General features: G+C 40.2%; 1 protein-coding gene across 1 annotated transcript; it reads left to right on the top strand.

Annotated features, from left to right (window-relative positions):
- The first annotated feature begins 88 nt into the window (after positions 1 to 88).
- nhp2 (NHP2 ribonucleoprotein homolog (yeast)) lies at positions 89 to 7,745 on the top strand. Its single transcript, XM_030069598.1, has 4 exons — positions 89 to 383; positions 2,831 to 2,900; positions 4,712 to 4,817; positions 6,448 to 7,745. Exons 1-4 carry the CDS (start codon positions 224 to 226, stop codon positions 6,571 to 6,573), a joined length of 462 nt encoding a protein of 153 aa, XP_029925458.1. The 5' UTR covers positions 89 to 223; the 3' UTR covers positions 6,574 to 7,745.
- Positions 7,746 to 16,822: the final 9,077 nt, after the last annotated feature.

Below are 16,822 nucleotides of genomic sequence, written 5' to 3'. Positions count from 1 at the left end.
GCATGGCCCTTTACATTAAAATCGACCGTGCCAATCACCTCCAGTGCACTAGGTGGCGCACTAACTGGTTCTCCGATCTCACGGTAAACACAGAAAAACAAGTAGTGGAAGCACGTGTAGATTTTTTTTTCAGTCAAGGCATGTTGTCCGGTTAGCTAGCAACATAGCACAAGACACCTTATTAATATCGATTAATTCGTTTCATCGAGCTATCCGATTAGGAATGACGAAGACGAAGAAGGAGAAGGGAGCGGCGGAAGGTGAAGAGGCCGCCGCGGGGATCGAGAAGACTTACCAGGAGCTGATAGCCAACATCAACCCCATCGCACAGCCTCTGGCCACACGGAAGCTCAGCAAGAAGCTCTACAAATGCGTCAAAAAGGGTGAACAGCTAAAATCAATAATATTAGGGAATCAAATATATATTATATAGATTCATGTACGTTTCATCTGTTGGCGTGGCAGACAGCGGTGACTGCCGTTTAGCTGCTTGCCCGCCCGACTCGTGGCAGTACTTCATCCAGCCGTGTCGTGTGTGTGGAGACCTGCACACCAGCCTCCATTCAAAAAAATGAGGCATTCAAATGTTTTAGCATGTCGGTCGAATGCATACAAAATAGCAAAATATGGCGACTTTTATTGTGAATTATTGTCTTTTTCCGGTTGATTCGGTATACAACCTGTTCATCAAGCGTCCCTCTTTCTTCCATAACTACTACTACTACTACTTTACTTTTATTGTCAGACACGAGTCTGAAATTTGTCTTGCACCTTGGTAGCTCCATTTACAAACATTTAACATGACACAAACATTTAACACGACATTTTACAATCAGCATTATACAAAAAAAAAAAAAAAAAAAGAACACATAGTGACTGAAGAACAATAACCCTCAGATCGAGGATCAAGCTCTGTGTTCAGTTTTAGGAGTGACTGATGCACAAAAGAGTGCTTCAGTCTGATCTTATGAAACTGTGGAACTCTGTATCTTCGGTTTGATGCTAATAATTTATATTCACTGGTCAGGACGTGGTTGGGGTTCAACACAATGCTGTTAGCCAGCCTCAACATATTATTGTGGTGGGCTGACTCATAAAGTTCCACAAGTGGCTGACCCACAATCTTAGAGCAAATTTGAATTTGATGGAACAGTTTTGATTTTAACTTAACAGACAAACACTTGTACCATGTTGTATTGCAATACTGTAAAAACGCTCATAGTAACGGAAGTAAAAAATAAAAGGAGAATCCGTTTGCTCGCTCCAACAGACCTGAGGCGGCGGAGAAAATAGACTTTTTGTTTTGTCTTCTTGATGACAGATTCAATATGGTCTTTCTAAGCGAGCAAATTGTCAAAAACTACACCCAAATATTTATATGAGAGTACCTGCTTTATCTCCTCATTATGGATAACCAGATGGGCTCCATGAGAGCCAGATAGGGGACCAAAAATCACTTCCTTTGTCTTCTTTGTATTCATTTCAAGAGCATTATTATCGCACCACTCAACCAGTTTTTTCACACCTTGTTGGTGCAGCTCAGGGTTGCCTGTGCTGCTTAAAAGAGATATTAAGGCCGTATCATCAGAGTATTTTAAGATATATTGATTTGGTGTGTTTGAGCGACAATCGTCAGTATAAAGAGTAAAAAGTAAAGCTGAGCTCACGCAACCTTGGGGGGCCCCAACATTGGTGGTGATGGCAGATGACAGAGTTTTACTTACTCAAGTCACATTTTCAACAGTAGTTGCTGCTGCAGACGAGCTTGAAAGTGCGACATTTTGGTGAAGTAATATCTTTTTGTTACGCTGAGTGTTGGGTGTATGTAATTGGAAAGTGGGTGTAGTGGAATCAGAAGATAAAGGTTTTTAGGTCAAGTTGAGGTGTTTGAATGGCGCTGAGGCTCCCTCGCTGTCCAGTCGAGAGAAAACTGAGCTGATCAGGATGTGACTCAGCTGTTTCTGATGAATACACCAGGGGCCAGTACTGAAGAATGACCAGAAAACGTTTTTAATGATATGTGGCCCTGTGGCTCAGTTCATTCCTTGTCACTAGAACAGCGTATCTGTCTAATTGATTAAGAAAGCCACTCTTTCATTGCTATAAACAGGTTGTCTGTTATTTCATGTTTACTGATTTTTTTTTTCTGTCAATTTTTTAGGTTTTTATATACAGAGGATATGTTTATCTTCCTGCTTATCTTCCAGTCAAAGCCAACTGATGCAACTCCAAGACTTTTTAGGCCCCAGTCTGCACAAACACACCATTTTACAACAGGCCACAGGAACACATGTGGACTGCAGGGTTTGTGGCCCAAACTGCATGGGATTAGCATGAAGTGGGCATGTCTGCAAAGGGGAGAGCCGTGGCTGCCCAGAGAACCCATTTTCATTCAGCGATGCAGAGGTCAGAGGGCAAGGGTCCCTGCTGACAGTAGCCATGTCAGTTGCCAAAATGTAGCCTATTTTTGCAGCAGTATTTAGTCCGCCTACCAACAACCATGAAACCTTGATACCAACCATGAAATGATTGGTACCATCAGATTCATTAGGTCATCTAGTTTCATGTGATCTTTAAGTGAATTCATCAATGAAAAAGAATCGTGATACATAAGTGAATTGTTTTTTTTGTTTGTTTGTTTGATTTTTTCCCCCTACCTCTAGAAAGCAGCCGTGTTTGCAGTCCATGCTACAAATGAACTCATTTTGCTCTTTTCTTACCATCTTGGTGGAACAGTGCCAGAACAGTGCCAGCAGCCGTGCAGGTCTGAAGAGAGAGCATGATATGGATGAATTGGCTCCAGATTAAAACATTCTGTCTCTCCTTCCAGCTGCCAAGCAGAAGCAGATCCGCCGTGGAGTGAAGGAGGTCCAGAAGTTCATCAACAAAGGAGAGAAAGGGTGAGTTTGTCTGCAGAGAGCACAGACTTACCTCCATCTCCCCCAGGTGCAGAGGTTATAGGTGATGCTGCTGTGCTGCTTTGCTCATGTTTTATTAATTACCTCTTTGCAGAGAACATGAGTCAAGTTTTCACCCAGTTTGTTTTTTTCCTCAAATTCCTCATGAGCATGCACTGCAAAAACGCAAAATCTTACCAAGATTATTTGTCTTATTTCAAGTCAAAAATGTCTTATTTGTAGTCAAAATATCTCATTACACTTAAAATAAGACATGATCACCTCAGAAGTAAATTGTTTTTAGACAATTTTCACTTGTTTCCAGTGAAAATTCACTTGAAACAAGTGAAAATTTGCTTGTTTCATTGGCAAAATTTGCCAGTGGAAAAAGTGAAAATTCACTTGAAATAAGTGAAAATTAGCTAGAAACAAGAAACAAATTTTGCCAATGAAACAAGCAAATTTTCACTTGTTTCAAGCAAATTTTCACTTGAAACAAGAGACAGTTGTCTAAAAACAAGTTACTTCTGAGGTGATCATGTCTTATTTTAAATGTAATGAGATATTTTGACTAGGAATAAGACATTTTTGACTTGAAATAAGACAAATAATCTTGGTAAGATTTTGAGTTTTTGCAGTGTGGAATCACAGTGTAATGCCATCGTCCCTTCACCTTCTGTTTCCATGCAGAACAACATGCCTGCTGTTCATGAACCCAGCCTTAAGGCTGCCTGTACTCTATGAATAAAGATGATTTGCAGGTTGATTTCTTTTTAATCGACATCAATATTAGACATCAGTCAAGAAAATAATTAAAGTTTCAGTTTATTCTGTACTTTAAATAATAATAATAATAATAATTATGGGAATTCAAATCAAGAGACTCTGATGGTGTGGCCACAACCAAGATTGTGACTCTAGAGGTCCGTTTTTTCAGCAGTGTTTTTTTCCCACTTTTATTTCATTTTTAGTCTTAACCAATATTCTCTCATTTTGAAAGTCTCCAAGCAGCAAAGGAAACCAACATTAAGGATTTGCTGTTGGTGTTTCTTGTTAATGTTAACTACAAAAAAAAAAAAAAAAATACACAAACAAGTGGTAATTATTAGGGCTGAGACAATATGTTTCTCTCCCGCTTTGATACTACCACGATACTTGGGTGCCAATTCGGTAAGTATTTAGGGTCTACCAGTATTTTGATTTGGTATTAGGATTTACTGCGATTTTTTTTTTGTTTTGTTTTGTTTTTTTTAATCGTCCTCTAGTTTGAGGATGTTAAGTTTCATGAGGCTGTGATCATCCTAGAGGTCACTAGAGGTGATTTTATACAGCGACATCAAATTTCAAAAAATGGTCTGACTAAAATGAAATGGCCACTACAGGGGCTTTGATGTGTGTGTATAGTAGTAATCTCTCTCTCTCTCTCTCTCTCTCTCTCTCTCTCTCTCTCTCTCTCTCTCTCTCTCTCTCTCTCTAAAATTCAAATTTGCTTTATTGGCATGCATGTTTGAAAAAAAAAAAAAAAACACAGTTGCCAAAGCATCAATCAATAAAATAAACAAAAGCAAAACAAATACATTCCATAGGTTCAAAATTCATAAATTCTTTACAGTGTAAACAAAAAATATTGAAAAGGAAATGAACACATAGGCTACAGATGATATTAAAAAAAAAAAATCAACAATATTACTAATATTACTAATGATGATTTATACATGTTGATACATATGAAATGTGACTATATTTTGTTATTATGGAAACATCATATAGTCAAGGAATTCTATTTAACATTCACGTTCTCTGTCTGTCTGCAGTATTGTGGTGCTGGCAGGCGACACGCTGCCTATCGATGTCTACTGCCACCTGCCCGTCATGTGTGAAGACAGGAGCCTGCCGTACGCCTACGTTCCGTCCAAAGTGGTGAGTCCCGTCATGACAGAACCCCACAACTCCCCTCAGAGAATCTCACTTTGGTTTTTGTTGAGAGAACAAAGAGTTTGCAAAGAGAGTATATGGTGCCTCAGTCCATGATTTCTTTAGGAATAATTTGATCTGTGTCCCACCCTCTCAGGGTTGTGCGTTACTGCCAGCCAATAGGAACATCTGCTATCACTGTCAAGATGGCTGTTTTGAATTTAAAGCAAATTTTATGTGTTCCAAAACAATAACAATGGCAACAAGTGAAACAATGAAACCTAATTTAACATGAAAAAACACATTAAATTTCAAGTTTCAAGCAGCAATTGTTCAAAGCAAAATTATAAATAAAGAGAATAAAATAAATGTCACTGGCAGTACATAATTGTGTTCCTACACATCTAGACAAGAAGAGGATGAATATACTCTGTGTGCATAGCAAATAGATAGATAGATAGATAGATAGATAGATAGATAGATAGATAGATAAATAGGTATACTTTATTGATCCCAAACTGGGAAATTCACAGGTTACAGCAGCATCATCAATAAAAAACATAAAATAAAAATAAATAAATAAATAAAAATAAAAAATAAAAAAATACCATTAAAATTAAAAGTATATACAATAGAGACTAAATATGCAAAATATATACTCTAAAGACAATGAGGGCTAAGTATATACAATGAAGTAGCCTAAGAATATGAGGTGTTTAAGTGTTGAAATGTAAGAAATGTAGGATATACCGATGAAATAATAAATATGAAAAATGAAAAATACAGATAGTAGATGGTATGGCACAGGGTAAACTTGACACCATGGAACCAGGAAACCAAGTGGCAGAACCCGACGCCCGGTCCTGGGATTCGGCAACTGTCCGACTTGATTTGGCCCCATGGAATCACCACTTCTAATAAATAACAGTTAAGGTGCTGAGTGATATGTGAAATGTCGTAAAGGCGTGTCTTCAAAACCTGAGCAGCCTTGGCCTGTCTGATGGCCTCTGGTGGAGAACACACCCTCTGAAACAGTGTGTGACATAGTGCAGATAATAACCTGGAGAAATCTGGAACATCATTTTCCGGTCCAATGTAAGACAGTGTTTAGCTGTTTGAACCTCACGATGCCTGTTGGTAAATGACGTGTTGTCATCTGTCAGCTTCTTCTTATTTGATTGGCTGCCATGTTTTTACATCTACAACCGTGTCAGTCTCACTTCCTGTGCTACTCCAGGAACTTGTGATACTTGGCATTTGCCAGCAGTTTCAGCATTTTAGAGATGAAATTATTAATCCCCCAAATAAACACCTGATTAATCAGCAATGAAAATATACGTTTGCAGCCCTGTTCTGCAAATAGAAGATAGTAAATGTAACAAGAAATCCCACAACAAAACATTGTTCTGGGATTTCTTGTTGTGGGATTTCAATGTGCTTTTTTTTTTTTTTTTTTTTTTAATAGAAATCTTGTGTGTGTGTGTGCATATGTTTAGCTCTTGAAACTGTTCTTTAATGTTGCTATTGTTCTGCTGCCTTTGTTGTGAAATTTCTCATTGTTAAGCACTTTGCTTAATACTTGAGAAGTGCTGCATATATGAAGTGCATAATTATTCATTTGTCTTTCTCTGCACAGGATTTGGGTTCATCGGCAGGCTCCAAGAGGCCAACCTGCGTGATTCTGATCAAACCCCACGAGGAGTACCAGGAAGCCTATGACGAGTGTCTTGAGGAGGTGTCTGCCATGCCCCGGCAGCTCTGAAACACACACACACACACACACACACACAGCTCAGATGTGGACGTCTGGTCTCTGAGCTGTACATCATCCGCTCGGAGCATTTCTTTATTGTTTTAATGTTTTTTCACTCATTTTCGCCCCTCAGCCTCCAACACAAAGCAATGCAACTGCAGGACTGTGAATCAGAGGCTCAGAAAGACCGTTTGACCAGAGTGCTTTGAAATTTTCAAAGTCATTATCTTATTACTGCAGGTTGTGGCTGCCACGTGTGTCCGCCTCCACAGATGACATGAAGTGAAATTTTAGTTTGCGGAACACACAAGTATAGAACTTGAGTGAATATCAATATTGATTTAGTCACTATTCATTCGCACAAATACTGAATAGTAGAATTTGAGTATTTGATGAGTGCTATGGCCATTGATCCAGCTGTGCAGCTATCTTAACTCCAACCACGATCCTTTGTGTCAGACATGAAGTGAGCCCTGATTTGTGCTGCAGGAGGAAGAGGCGGGTCCAGATTTTGCATCTTTAGAGGCTTCAGCAGTGCAAATAATAGGATTTCTGAGAAAAAGAAACCATATATATACACATACATATAAGAAATAACTGCCTTATGAATTTGTCAGACTTTGATACCTGGACTCACCTCTGCAGAGGGAACGGAAGACGGACAGTTTCTGACCAGCTGGCCACAAGAATCAGGATTAATACTGAAGTGATTACTACTCTCATTTGATGAATTATTGTCAACACCTTTTTTGTTTGTTGTTACTACTGGGTGGGTCCCTGAGCTCTCTTCCAGACGTAAATAAATGTTCACATTCATATTTTGTACTTTTCAAACGAGTATCTGCTGATGTTGATGTTTCAGTTTATAACTGAAGTGTTAATTGTGAAACATTAGGCTTGTTGTTTGACTCAGTCTTGCTCACTCTGTTTTGATTTCCTCCATGATCCATGTGTATCACGTTTTGTTTTAATTTTTTACAGCCAGAAAACTTAGGACTGGACAGTAAATATATCTTTGCTGTGACACTGTTAACATCAAAGTTGAACATTTATTCCATGCATTTATTCCAAGACACTGTTCTAGTGCAGTCTGCAACAGCTGCAGTTTGTGGACATGGTGATAAAGAACTGATTCCAAAAAAAAAAAAAAAAAATCCAGCTTAAAAAAAATTCAGGACACCTGATTGTCACGTCCATGTGTGCTTGTTGAACATTTAATTTGAAAATCCCAGGTATTAATTGTTAAAATAATCGCTCACACATTATAATGTCATAGCAATGTCTAGTGAATTGACCCTTTGAAACTTGAGCAAATTAACTTGATTTCCTTCAAAAACATGGGGAAAAAAGTAAATGGCAAACAAGCAAAAATGACAATGACAAAAAAAAGAAAAAAAAAATACCAGAACATGAATAAAAGAGCAAAGAACAAAAAAGGTGGGCAATGCCAATAGATCTGAAATAAAATGTTCAACAAGCACAAATCAGGCTGGCATGCAGGTTAAACTTAACATTCTAGACAAGATGATACAAAGCCAAATTTGTGTGTTCTAGGTAGGAGAAGCAGATTCGATTCGATCTGGTTTGAAGGTTCAGCCACTAGGTGGCGGCATTGTGCCTTCGTGTGGAGGCTTTGTGCTTTTGTACCAACAACTTTATGTCTGGCCACAAGATGGCAGCACTGTACAGTGGGTGGCATGGACACTGACATACACTTGTTGTGGCCTCATGTTGAAAACAGCCTCATACCATGATTATTATAGTTAACTAAAACTAAACTAATAACAGGATGTGGCACAAATATGCAATTTTCATGACTCATTTTTCATTAAGAATTTTGTGGATTTTGGCAGATACATGGGAAGATCTCATTCTGCTGGTATTTTCATGGCAAATAGTGTTGGAAAAGCTTAAACGTGATCAGTAAAATCTCAGATGTAATGCAGATATATAGTAGTGTATACATAATACTGTGGTGTATCCAGCTTTCCAAGCCTTTGTCATGTGGTTTCTGGCTTTGAGAGGAACTACTTCACGTTCACCAACTGGGATTAGACTAGCTGAGATAGGAATTAATATAATACAGGCAGTGGTGGAAGGAGTACTACAAACTTCTCCTCCAGTAGAAGTACTGTTCCTCTGCTGGTATCTGACTGCAGTAGAAGTAGAAGTACTGTTCCTCTGCTGGTATGTGACTGCAGTAGAAGTAGAAGTACTGTTCCTCTGCTGGTATGTGACTGCAGTAGAAGTAGAAGTACTGTTCCTCTGCTGGTATGTGACTGCAGTAGAAGAAGAAGTAGTGCAGTAAAAATGTCCTGCAGTAAAAGTCCAAAGTGTCTCATGTCAAATGTCCTGGCAGTAAAAGTGGCTGAGCTCCTTTTTCCAAACAGTAACTGTGTTAGCTGGGATCTTTTCCATGCAGTTAATTAAAGGGGCATTACACAAAACTGAAATGAGAAGCCTATAGACTCAACTGCCAAATGTGGAATGAGTGCTTTATTTATCTATCTATCTATCTATCTATCTATCTATCTATCTGGATCCCCATTAGTCACTACCAAGGTAGCAACTACTCTTCCTAGGGTCCACATGAGTAAACATTGCATCACGACAAAAAACACTACATCAGCATGCAAAAAAAGTAACAACTGCTAAAAAAAAATAAAAAATGAATCAACAACAATTAACCTTTCAATGACAATAATTACAACAGTAGCAAAATACCCACACTATATCAGGACAAAATCAATATATAATCAGTAAAACATTTAATAAAACAGCTCAAAAATAATAGTTTACAGTGACTGAGAAGATGAAATGACCAATTAATTATATGATCAAATATTATGTAGCAGAACATGTCCTATTTGGAGTGGAGCTGGTGTTCTGACATGTTTCTTTAGTTTTGCTATTTAATTGTGTAATGTCTGATGACAGGCCACTAGTAGCTGAAAAACAGATTTGGTGTGACTAAATCAGGTCCATAGATGAGAGCTCTCAAGAATTAGACCAGAGATGTCAGAGATACGGCCTGGGGGCCAAATGTGGCCGCTTGAGCATGTCTCATCAGGCCCCCAGGATGTTATGGAGGGATAAGGGAAAACAGACAAACCAACATGTTTTTAAATACAAATACTATTTGTAAAAATAGAAATATTCGCATCCAATTATTATCAACTATGTGTAATAAGCAAAATAAGAGGTTTCTATGATAAACTGACTAAAATGATTAATGATAAATGATGATAAGTAAAACTGGCAGGAGGTAAAGTTAAAACCAGTAGGGTTAGGGTTAGGGTTCAGCAAATCTGCTGTCAAAAAGCAAAAGGTTGACATAGAATGTAAAATTTTTTCAGAAAGGTAAAAGGTAGCGGGGAAGTCTTTGGGAAGTAGACAACATCTGGACAAATTCCTCTTCACATCAGCCAAACAGTCCAAAGAGTCCTGCTGGGGGTCAGATCAGCCCTCATTGTTTCAGTAGAAGTGGGGCTGCTCAGGACTCATGGGCTGAGGAACCGGCAGCAACAACAGCTTCACTGCAAATGAAGCAGCATCTTGAGGGTTTGACACCAAATGAAGATCTACATCCATAGTGTCACTGTTGTGGAAGAAAAAAAACTGCTAAACATGGCAAAAAAAAAAAAAAAAAGCAATCCACTTTTTGGCCTTAAACTAACTTCTCATCATGACAAGTCAAATGGCACAACAGCCCACCTCTTTTGGAGTGCCCTGGATGTCTTTTTACCTCAGACTGGAACAGCTTTTCATTTTTTTTTTTTCATCCATAGGTCACCACATCCAACTGTCTCAAATATCATGAACCAAAAAGCAAAGCAACAAAAATCAACAATTATCAGGCTTTTTCTATAGTGTTTTCATCATAATATTTTTATTTTCTCCTTGATAGAAAATCATGAAATGCATTAATTCAAGGGTAAAAAGCAGATCAAGTTTTTTCAGCGTTATCACTGAAACCCTGCCCACCCCCGTTAAGTGGTATATCGCCTCATCTCTAATGTCAGAGTCGCCTGTGTGTGTGTGTGTGTGTGTGTGTGTGTGTGTGTGTGTCCCTGGCTTCTACTGAGACGTTTAACGAAGCTGGAGCATCACTCTGGATGAGGTATAGGGGCTGGATCAGGTCAAAAACACAGTTGTGTACATACACGCACACACACATTACAGTTGTGTTTCCATCAGTTCAGGAGACATTACATTGACTTACATTAATTTCCTTGAGACTCACCCTTACCTTAACCCTAACCACTGTATTCCTAACCTTAACCACAGCCCTAACCTTAACCTAACCCTAGTTAGGTTAAGGTTTGCGTTAGCTTACCTTTAAGTCAAGCCTTCAACTTAAAATTAATGATTTTTGCTAAGGGGACATGCTTTTTGTCCCCATAAGGGAGGCGAGTCCCCACAACATGACTGTGTAAACAGATTTACATCCCCACAACATTAGCAATACCTGGCACACACACACACACACCAAATGACAGGGATTTTTTTCTTTACCTTTAACTGTGTGGAATCAAACCAAACTCACGAATTAAATCAAAATGAATTCAAAATCCATGAAAAAAATCTTAATTGAATTTTTGAAACGCAGAACTGCAGAATAACTGCTTCCAAAAAAAAGAAAGAAAAAAAATCACCGATTCTTGTGGATTCATTATATTTGGCTGTAAAAGTAAAACTCTTTACATTTACTGATGTTACTGTAATTGACTTGCTTTTCGTGTACTTTTTGAGTATTTTTTTTTTAAAGTCAGTAATTTGACTTTTATTTCAATCCATTTCCTTCACTACATTTCAGTGAGATTGTGGGACCTCTCACAATAAAGTCTCAGCCAGCAAAGATGAGAAGAGGAAGCAGCTTCTAGGGTTGTTGGTTCTACTTTTTGACATTTCCAAATTTCACAATAAAAGCTTCTCGGTGAAGGGCAGTGAGGACCATTTAGACTCAACTGGCAAAATTTTGGAATAAGTATGGAAAAAAGAGGAAAATATCAGTGATCTGGCTTGACAAGGAGAACTGTGTAGACTCAACCATTATAATCACATGTGTATCCCATGTTTGTCAGTTGAGTCTAAAGAGTCGTCACTTTTAGTTTAGCGTAATGCCCCTTTAAAAAGTAGATTTTTTTTTTTACTTGCAATACTACATGAGCTCATGAGGAAGACACATCTCACCAATCTGTCCATCTTACAAAAACTGCTCTCGTTTGTCTGCAGCTCCTCTCGCTCCTCTCAGCACAGGTGTACATGTGTTTTCATGTGTGTGTTTTCCTACTATATCCTGAATTTCTGCACAAATATGTGATGTTGAAGTTTCCTGTGAGACAGAATCAGGAAGAACAAGAAACGCCAACTACACCGAGATCAGGCGTCTGGCAGGATTTACCCTTCAGCTCCAAGTAATCCCTAGCCCTGCACAGGTGTGTGTGTGTGTGTGTGTGTGTGTGTGTGTGTGTGTTTATTATGTCAACAGTACACCTGCTGCCTTCCAACCTAACCACCGTCTCTGCTGCTGACTCACCGTGGCGCGTGCCATGACTGGACACGTGTTGTTTAGCCTCAGACTACACAGCCCAAGATGTGTGTGTGTGTGTGTGTGGGTTAGTGTGTGTGGGATGCCATTAACCACATTTAAATAGCAGTGGTTGAGACACTCCTGTGTCCATAATGAATGACTCAACTAAGTAGTTCTCATCAGGGGTGCCGCCAGGTATTTTGGGCCCCATGAAAAGAAATCTTATTGGGCCCTTGTATAGCCGACCTTTTGATTTCAGGCCTTTCAAGGGGCCCCCTCCCCCATTGTGGCCCTGGGTAATCAGTCCCACTTTTCCCCCCACTACGACGCCCCTGGTTCTCATAGTGAGGTCTTTAATGTTTTAAAGGCCGAGAAACTTCATCTATTTCTTTCAAAACAAGGGGAAAAGAGCAAATTAAATGACAAGAAAACTACCATAAAATGGTTAAAGCAGTGTTTCCATGATCCTTGAAGTTGTTTTAGAGGACATTGGGGTGGTTCCGGGGGACCTTGAATGGCTCACAGGAGACATTAGGGGTATTTGAGGGAGTTTCAGGGTCCTTCAACGAGTTGCAGGGGACCTTCAGAGTGTTCCAGGAGTCCTTCCCCCAGACCATGTCAGGAGCACAGAAATTGAATGGATTGGATGAATCATAAAATTTCTATGACCAACAGTCCCTGTATGGTTCCAGGTGGTTCCACTGGTGGACTACTTAAGGGTGTTCCAGGGATCCTACAATGACTTTCAAGAGTCCTTGAGATGGTTCCAGGGGACTCTGAATGGGTTCCAGGCGGGCTGGAGGGGGTCCCAGGAGTTCTTCACCGGGTCACAGACATCCTCCAGGTGTTTCCAAGATCTAGGAGTTTTTCACCAAACTGAGGAACAATTTAATTTTCCAATAAAATGTTCAGCTGCGGGTAGAGACTGTATAAGATCAACAGTTCTCTCCCCACACACAGTCTAGAAAACTTAGCACAAAATGAACAGTTATGGTCTTCCTAAAATCTAGCACCCTGTGATCTTCAAGCTTACCAAACAGGGCCTAAAGACGAATAAGTCTTCTTCTTCTGTCGCTAGTTCTATGTTTTCTCCCATTGATATCCTCCATGATATTTAAGTCTTTCATTAGCTGAAGGTGGACTGCAGTCTCCTGGCTCTTGCTGCTGTTCGCCCTGCCGTTTTCCCCGCTTGGAGGTAACCATAGCAACAAAGACGCCACAGAATTCCTTGCAGGTCGAGCATGCGCAGTCATGACTGAATATTCCGGTTCGGGGCATTTTCCAACTAAGGTGTTTACATGCCCCAATATTCCGGTTGGAACAGGCATATGCCAGGGGTCTGATTCGGAATTCTCTCCAACCGGAATATGACCTTAATCGGGTTCGGTGCGTGTTTACATGACACGTGCGCAACCGGAATATTGCGAATATTCTGGTTAATACAGGACTAAGGTGTGCATGTAAACGTGTTCATAGAAAGGAGGAAGAAGAGGAGGGAGAGAGCAGTGAAGGGGGCAGCTGTGTCCCTCTTTGGGGGGGGGGGGGGGGGGGGGGGTTCCTAACTGTTTTCTTTCACCTGCTCTGGTACTCTCTGTGTGCATGTGTGTGTGTGTGTGTGTGTGTGTGTGTGTGTGTGTGTGTGCATGCATGTGTGCATGTGTGTGTACTCCACTGTTCCCTCCCTTTCTCTCCTTCTCTTTTCTCCTCTCTCTTTTACTCGTGTTGTTTCCCCTCTTCCTTTTCTCCTCTCCTCTCCTCCGTCTCCTGTCCAGGCTTGTTCTCAGGTTTTGCCTCTCTGATGTTCTGCAGCTGATCATAAACTCCTGTCAACGCCGAGCCCCAGGGAACAAAAACTTTCCACTTATGAAACAGAGGGAGAGGGGGCGAGAGAGGGAGAGAGAGAAAGAAAGATCGTAAGATAGAAGCATGACGGTTTCCCCAGTTTCAGTTTCACTCCATGACGATGATGATGATGATGGTGGAACAAGAGTTTTCCCAGGCAAGAGAAACTCTGCATTCTGATCTATGTGCTGCTCCTCTCTGTCTTCCTACTCTGTGATGGATTTCTCCCTGTATGATTGTTGGATGTCGGTGAAAAATGGCCTTCTTTCTAGAAAGAAGAAGGCCTTGCTCTCTGATTGTGAGGGACCAGCACCAAAAGCTGATGTTTTAGATCCTGAAACCTTTTCTGATATCAAGCTCAAACTGGAGCTGCTATGAATATCATATCATCTGCATTTGGCAAATCTGATTCTGGTCTTGTCTGGGTTCTCTCGTGTTTATCCCACCTCAGGACTCATGAACACATTGCTCAATATGTGCATCAGTCCAGACCGAGTTTCTTTGCTGTGTCTCAAATCGCGCACTTCTGCACTTACACTTAGTATTTTGAGTGCATAAGTGCGTTCATACTGAAAATACTAACAAAATGCAGTGCACTGCAAATACCCAGATGTCCACTCAAAACGGTCAAAGAGTTGAGTGTGGAACGATGGACACTTCTCACCCTGACGGCACCACTGACCGGAAGGAGCTAGCTAAAAAAGCTGAGTTGACTTTTCGTTTTACGACTGTTAATATGTCACTTTATTAAGTTTTAATTTTTTTTTTCAGGCAAGAAAGTAACCACGTAGATTCCAAATATGTGGTCAGTTTGTCCAAATAACGTCTGTTTTGAAAATTGCTTCGACGTTTTCGGATAACTCTCAAGCTAGCGATTGTGCAAAGTACAGTCACTTTCGGTTGTTTACAAAAATAAAACTAATACCTTAGAAGCAGTGGTGATGCTTTTATTTTGAAGATAGGATGTGTACACGTCTACTTCTGGATAACTTTACCACCGAAAACCAAAGCCGGCCGCGGCTCCGGTCGGCATCAGGCGGGCCGGCCACGGCTCCGGCTGGTACCGCGCCCACCCGGTCAGGTCTGCCGGATGTGACAGGTGAGCGGCCGGTGCCGCGGGCTCGCCTGATGCTGACTGTGGCGATCGTCATTTCCGGTAAGTGCACAACGGGAAGTGCGCCAATTGAGACACAGCATTAGACTTTAGACTTGTTTCAGTTATATTCTCAATCTTACACCTTGTCCAAACCTGTGTGAGGTATTGTGCGGATGTGTGTATGAGTATTGATTTTCTTGAGATGTTGTCATGTAATGCCTTTGTGATTATGCTGCTGCCCCCCCAGGGAAAAATGAAGTATCAATTCCTCTATCATATACATTATTCATTAATCCATTCAGCATTGTTATTGTAGGATTAATTCAGATATTTTTACACCATGCACATAGGCCTACTTTACAAATTTCTAATGCACTTATTATCCTTATTTTCCCTTTCTATTTCTTACAATTTCACTCATACTCATATTTTTTCTCTCTCTCTCTGACTCAATTTCCCCCCGGGGATCAATAATGTATTTCTGATTCTGATACATTGATGTGTGCTTTCTATTTGACAAGGTCAAGGTTCTGCTACACTGCTACACCAGTCCAACATTTGGAGTATTCTTTGTCTCAGTCATCTTGTCTCAGTCTGGGTAAGTCAGAAAAAGGGGATTTTGCCCAAAACATCCCTTTAACAGAACAGGCAGCTCAACACTACAGCACCACATCTGAGCCCACGTCCATGTATGCAAACTGTGTTGTGACTTGATTCTAATTGTTTTCTAATGATTTATAAAGTGTTTACAACCTAATTCATAACCTAATTATAAACTATTCCTTACTGTTTACACAGGTAGTGTTCTTTTTTTTTTTTTTTTTTTGATGTTTTGCATCATTTACAGTGACAGTGGAGATGGACAGGAGGGGCAAGGGAGAGGGGAGGATGAAATCAAATGATCAAATGAATCCACAGCTAAAATAACCTGTCGAGTAAGTGGGCGTCAAGTGAGCAAGACTCAGTGGACTAGATAAATAACAGATAATGAATAAATCCATGGATGCAGGCAAACAAAATGGCAAGCGGGGGAGTGGGGGGGTTGGGTAAATCCAACTGCCCTCATCTTCATACCTGAGAGGACAGAAACTTTCCACTGCTGAGAAGAAGGTGTGGGGAGACAGAAGGGTAGGGCTGGGGGGGGTTAGTGTTAGTGGGTGGGGTGGGTTAAGACAGAGAGAGACAGATGGAGACGGAGGGACAGAGACAGAGACAGACAGAGATCAGATGTGGTTTGTTATTAACGGATGTGGCAGACAGCATACGGGCTGTGGCTCTGCTGTTACTACCAGCATGACAGCCGACCTGCTAATGTGTCCCTCAACTCACCTTTAACACACATAACACACACACACACACACACACACACACAATCCTATCGTCGCTGTCAGCAGGAAAAACTTCCATCTGCATCAAAGTGAAAACTCACATTTATTTCTACAGCACATTTAAAAACAACGGGAGCTGACCCAAAGTGCTTTACAATCGTGGCACCCACACAAAGGTAAAAACAAGCATTAAGATGCGAAATTAAGAAGTAAGAGGAAATTAATAAAATCTGTAAAAACCTAATAAAGCCACCAACAGATTAAAACTCTGTAAGATAACATTAGAGATAAATTCTTAGATCTTAAAGTGAGAGGAAAAAAGTTCAATCAATCAATCAATCAAACTTTATTTATAGAGCACTTTTCATGCCAAAGGAGCATCTCAGTGCTTTACATAAAAACACATAGAAACAATGCAACACATAAAAACTATACAACCAACAATAGACACAAGATATA

This window comes from Myripristis murdjan, chromosome 14 (genome assembly GCF_902150065.1).
Source record: "Myripristis murdjan chromosome 14, fMyrMur1.1, whole genome shotgun sequence".
Classification (NCBI taxonomy): domain Eukaryota; kingdom Metazoa; phylum Chordata; class Actinopteri; order Holocentriformes; family Holocentridae; genus Myripristis; species Myripristis murdjan.
Note: the sequence above shows the minus strand (reverse complement) of the source record. Positions and strands in the feature narration are given on the sequence as shown.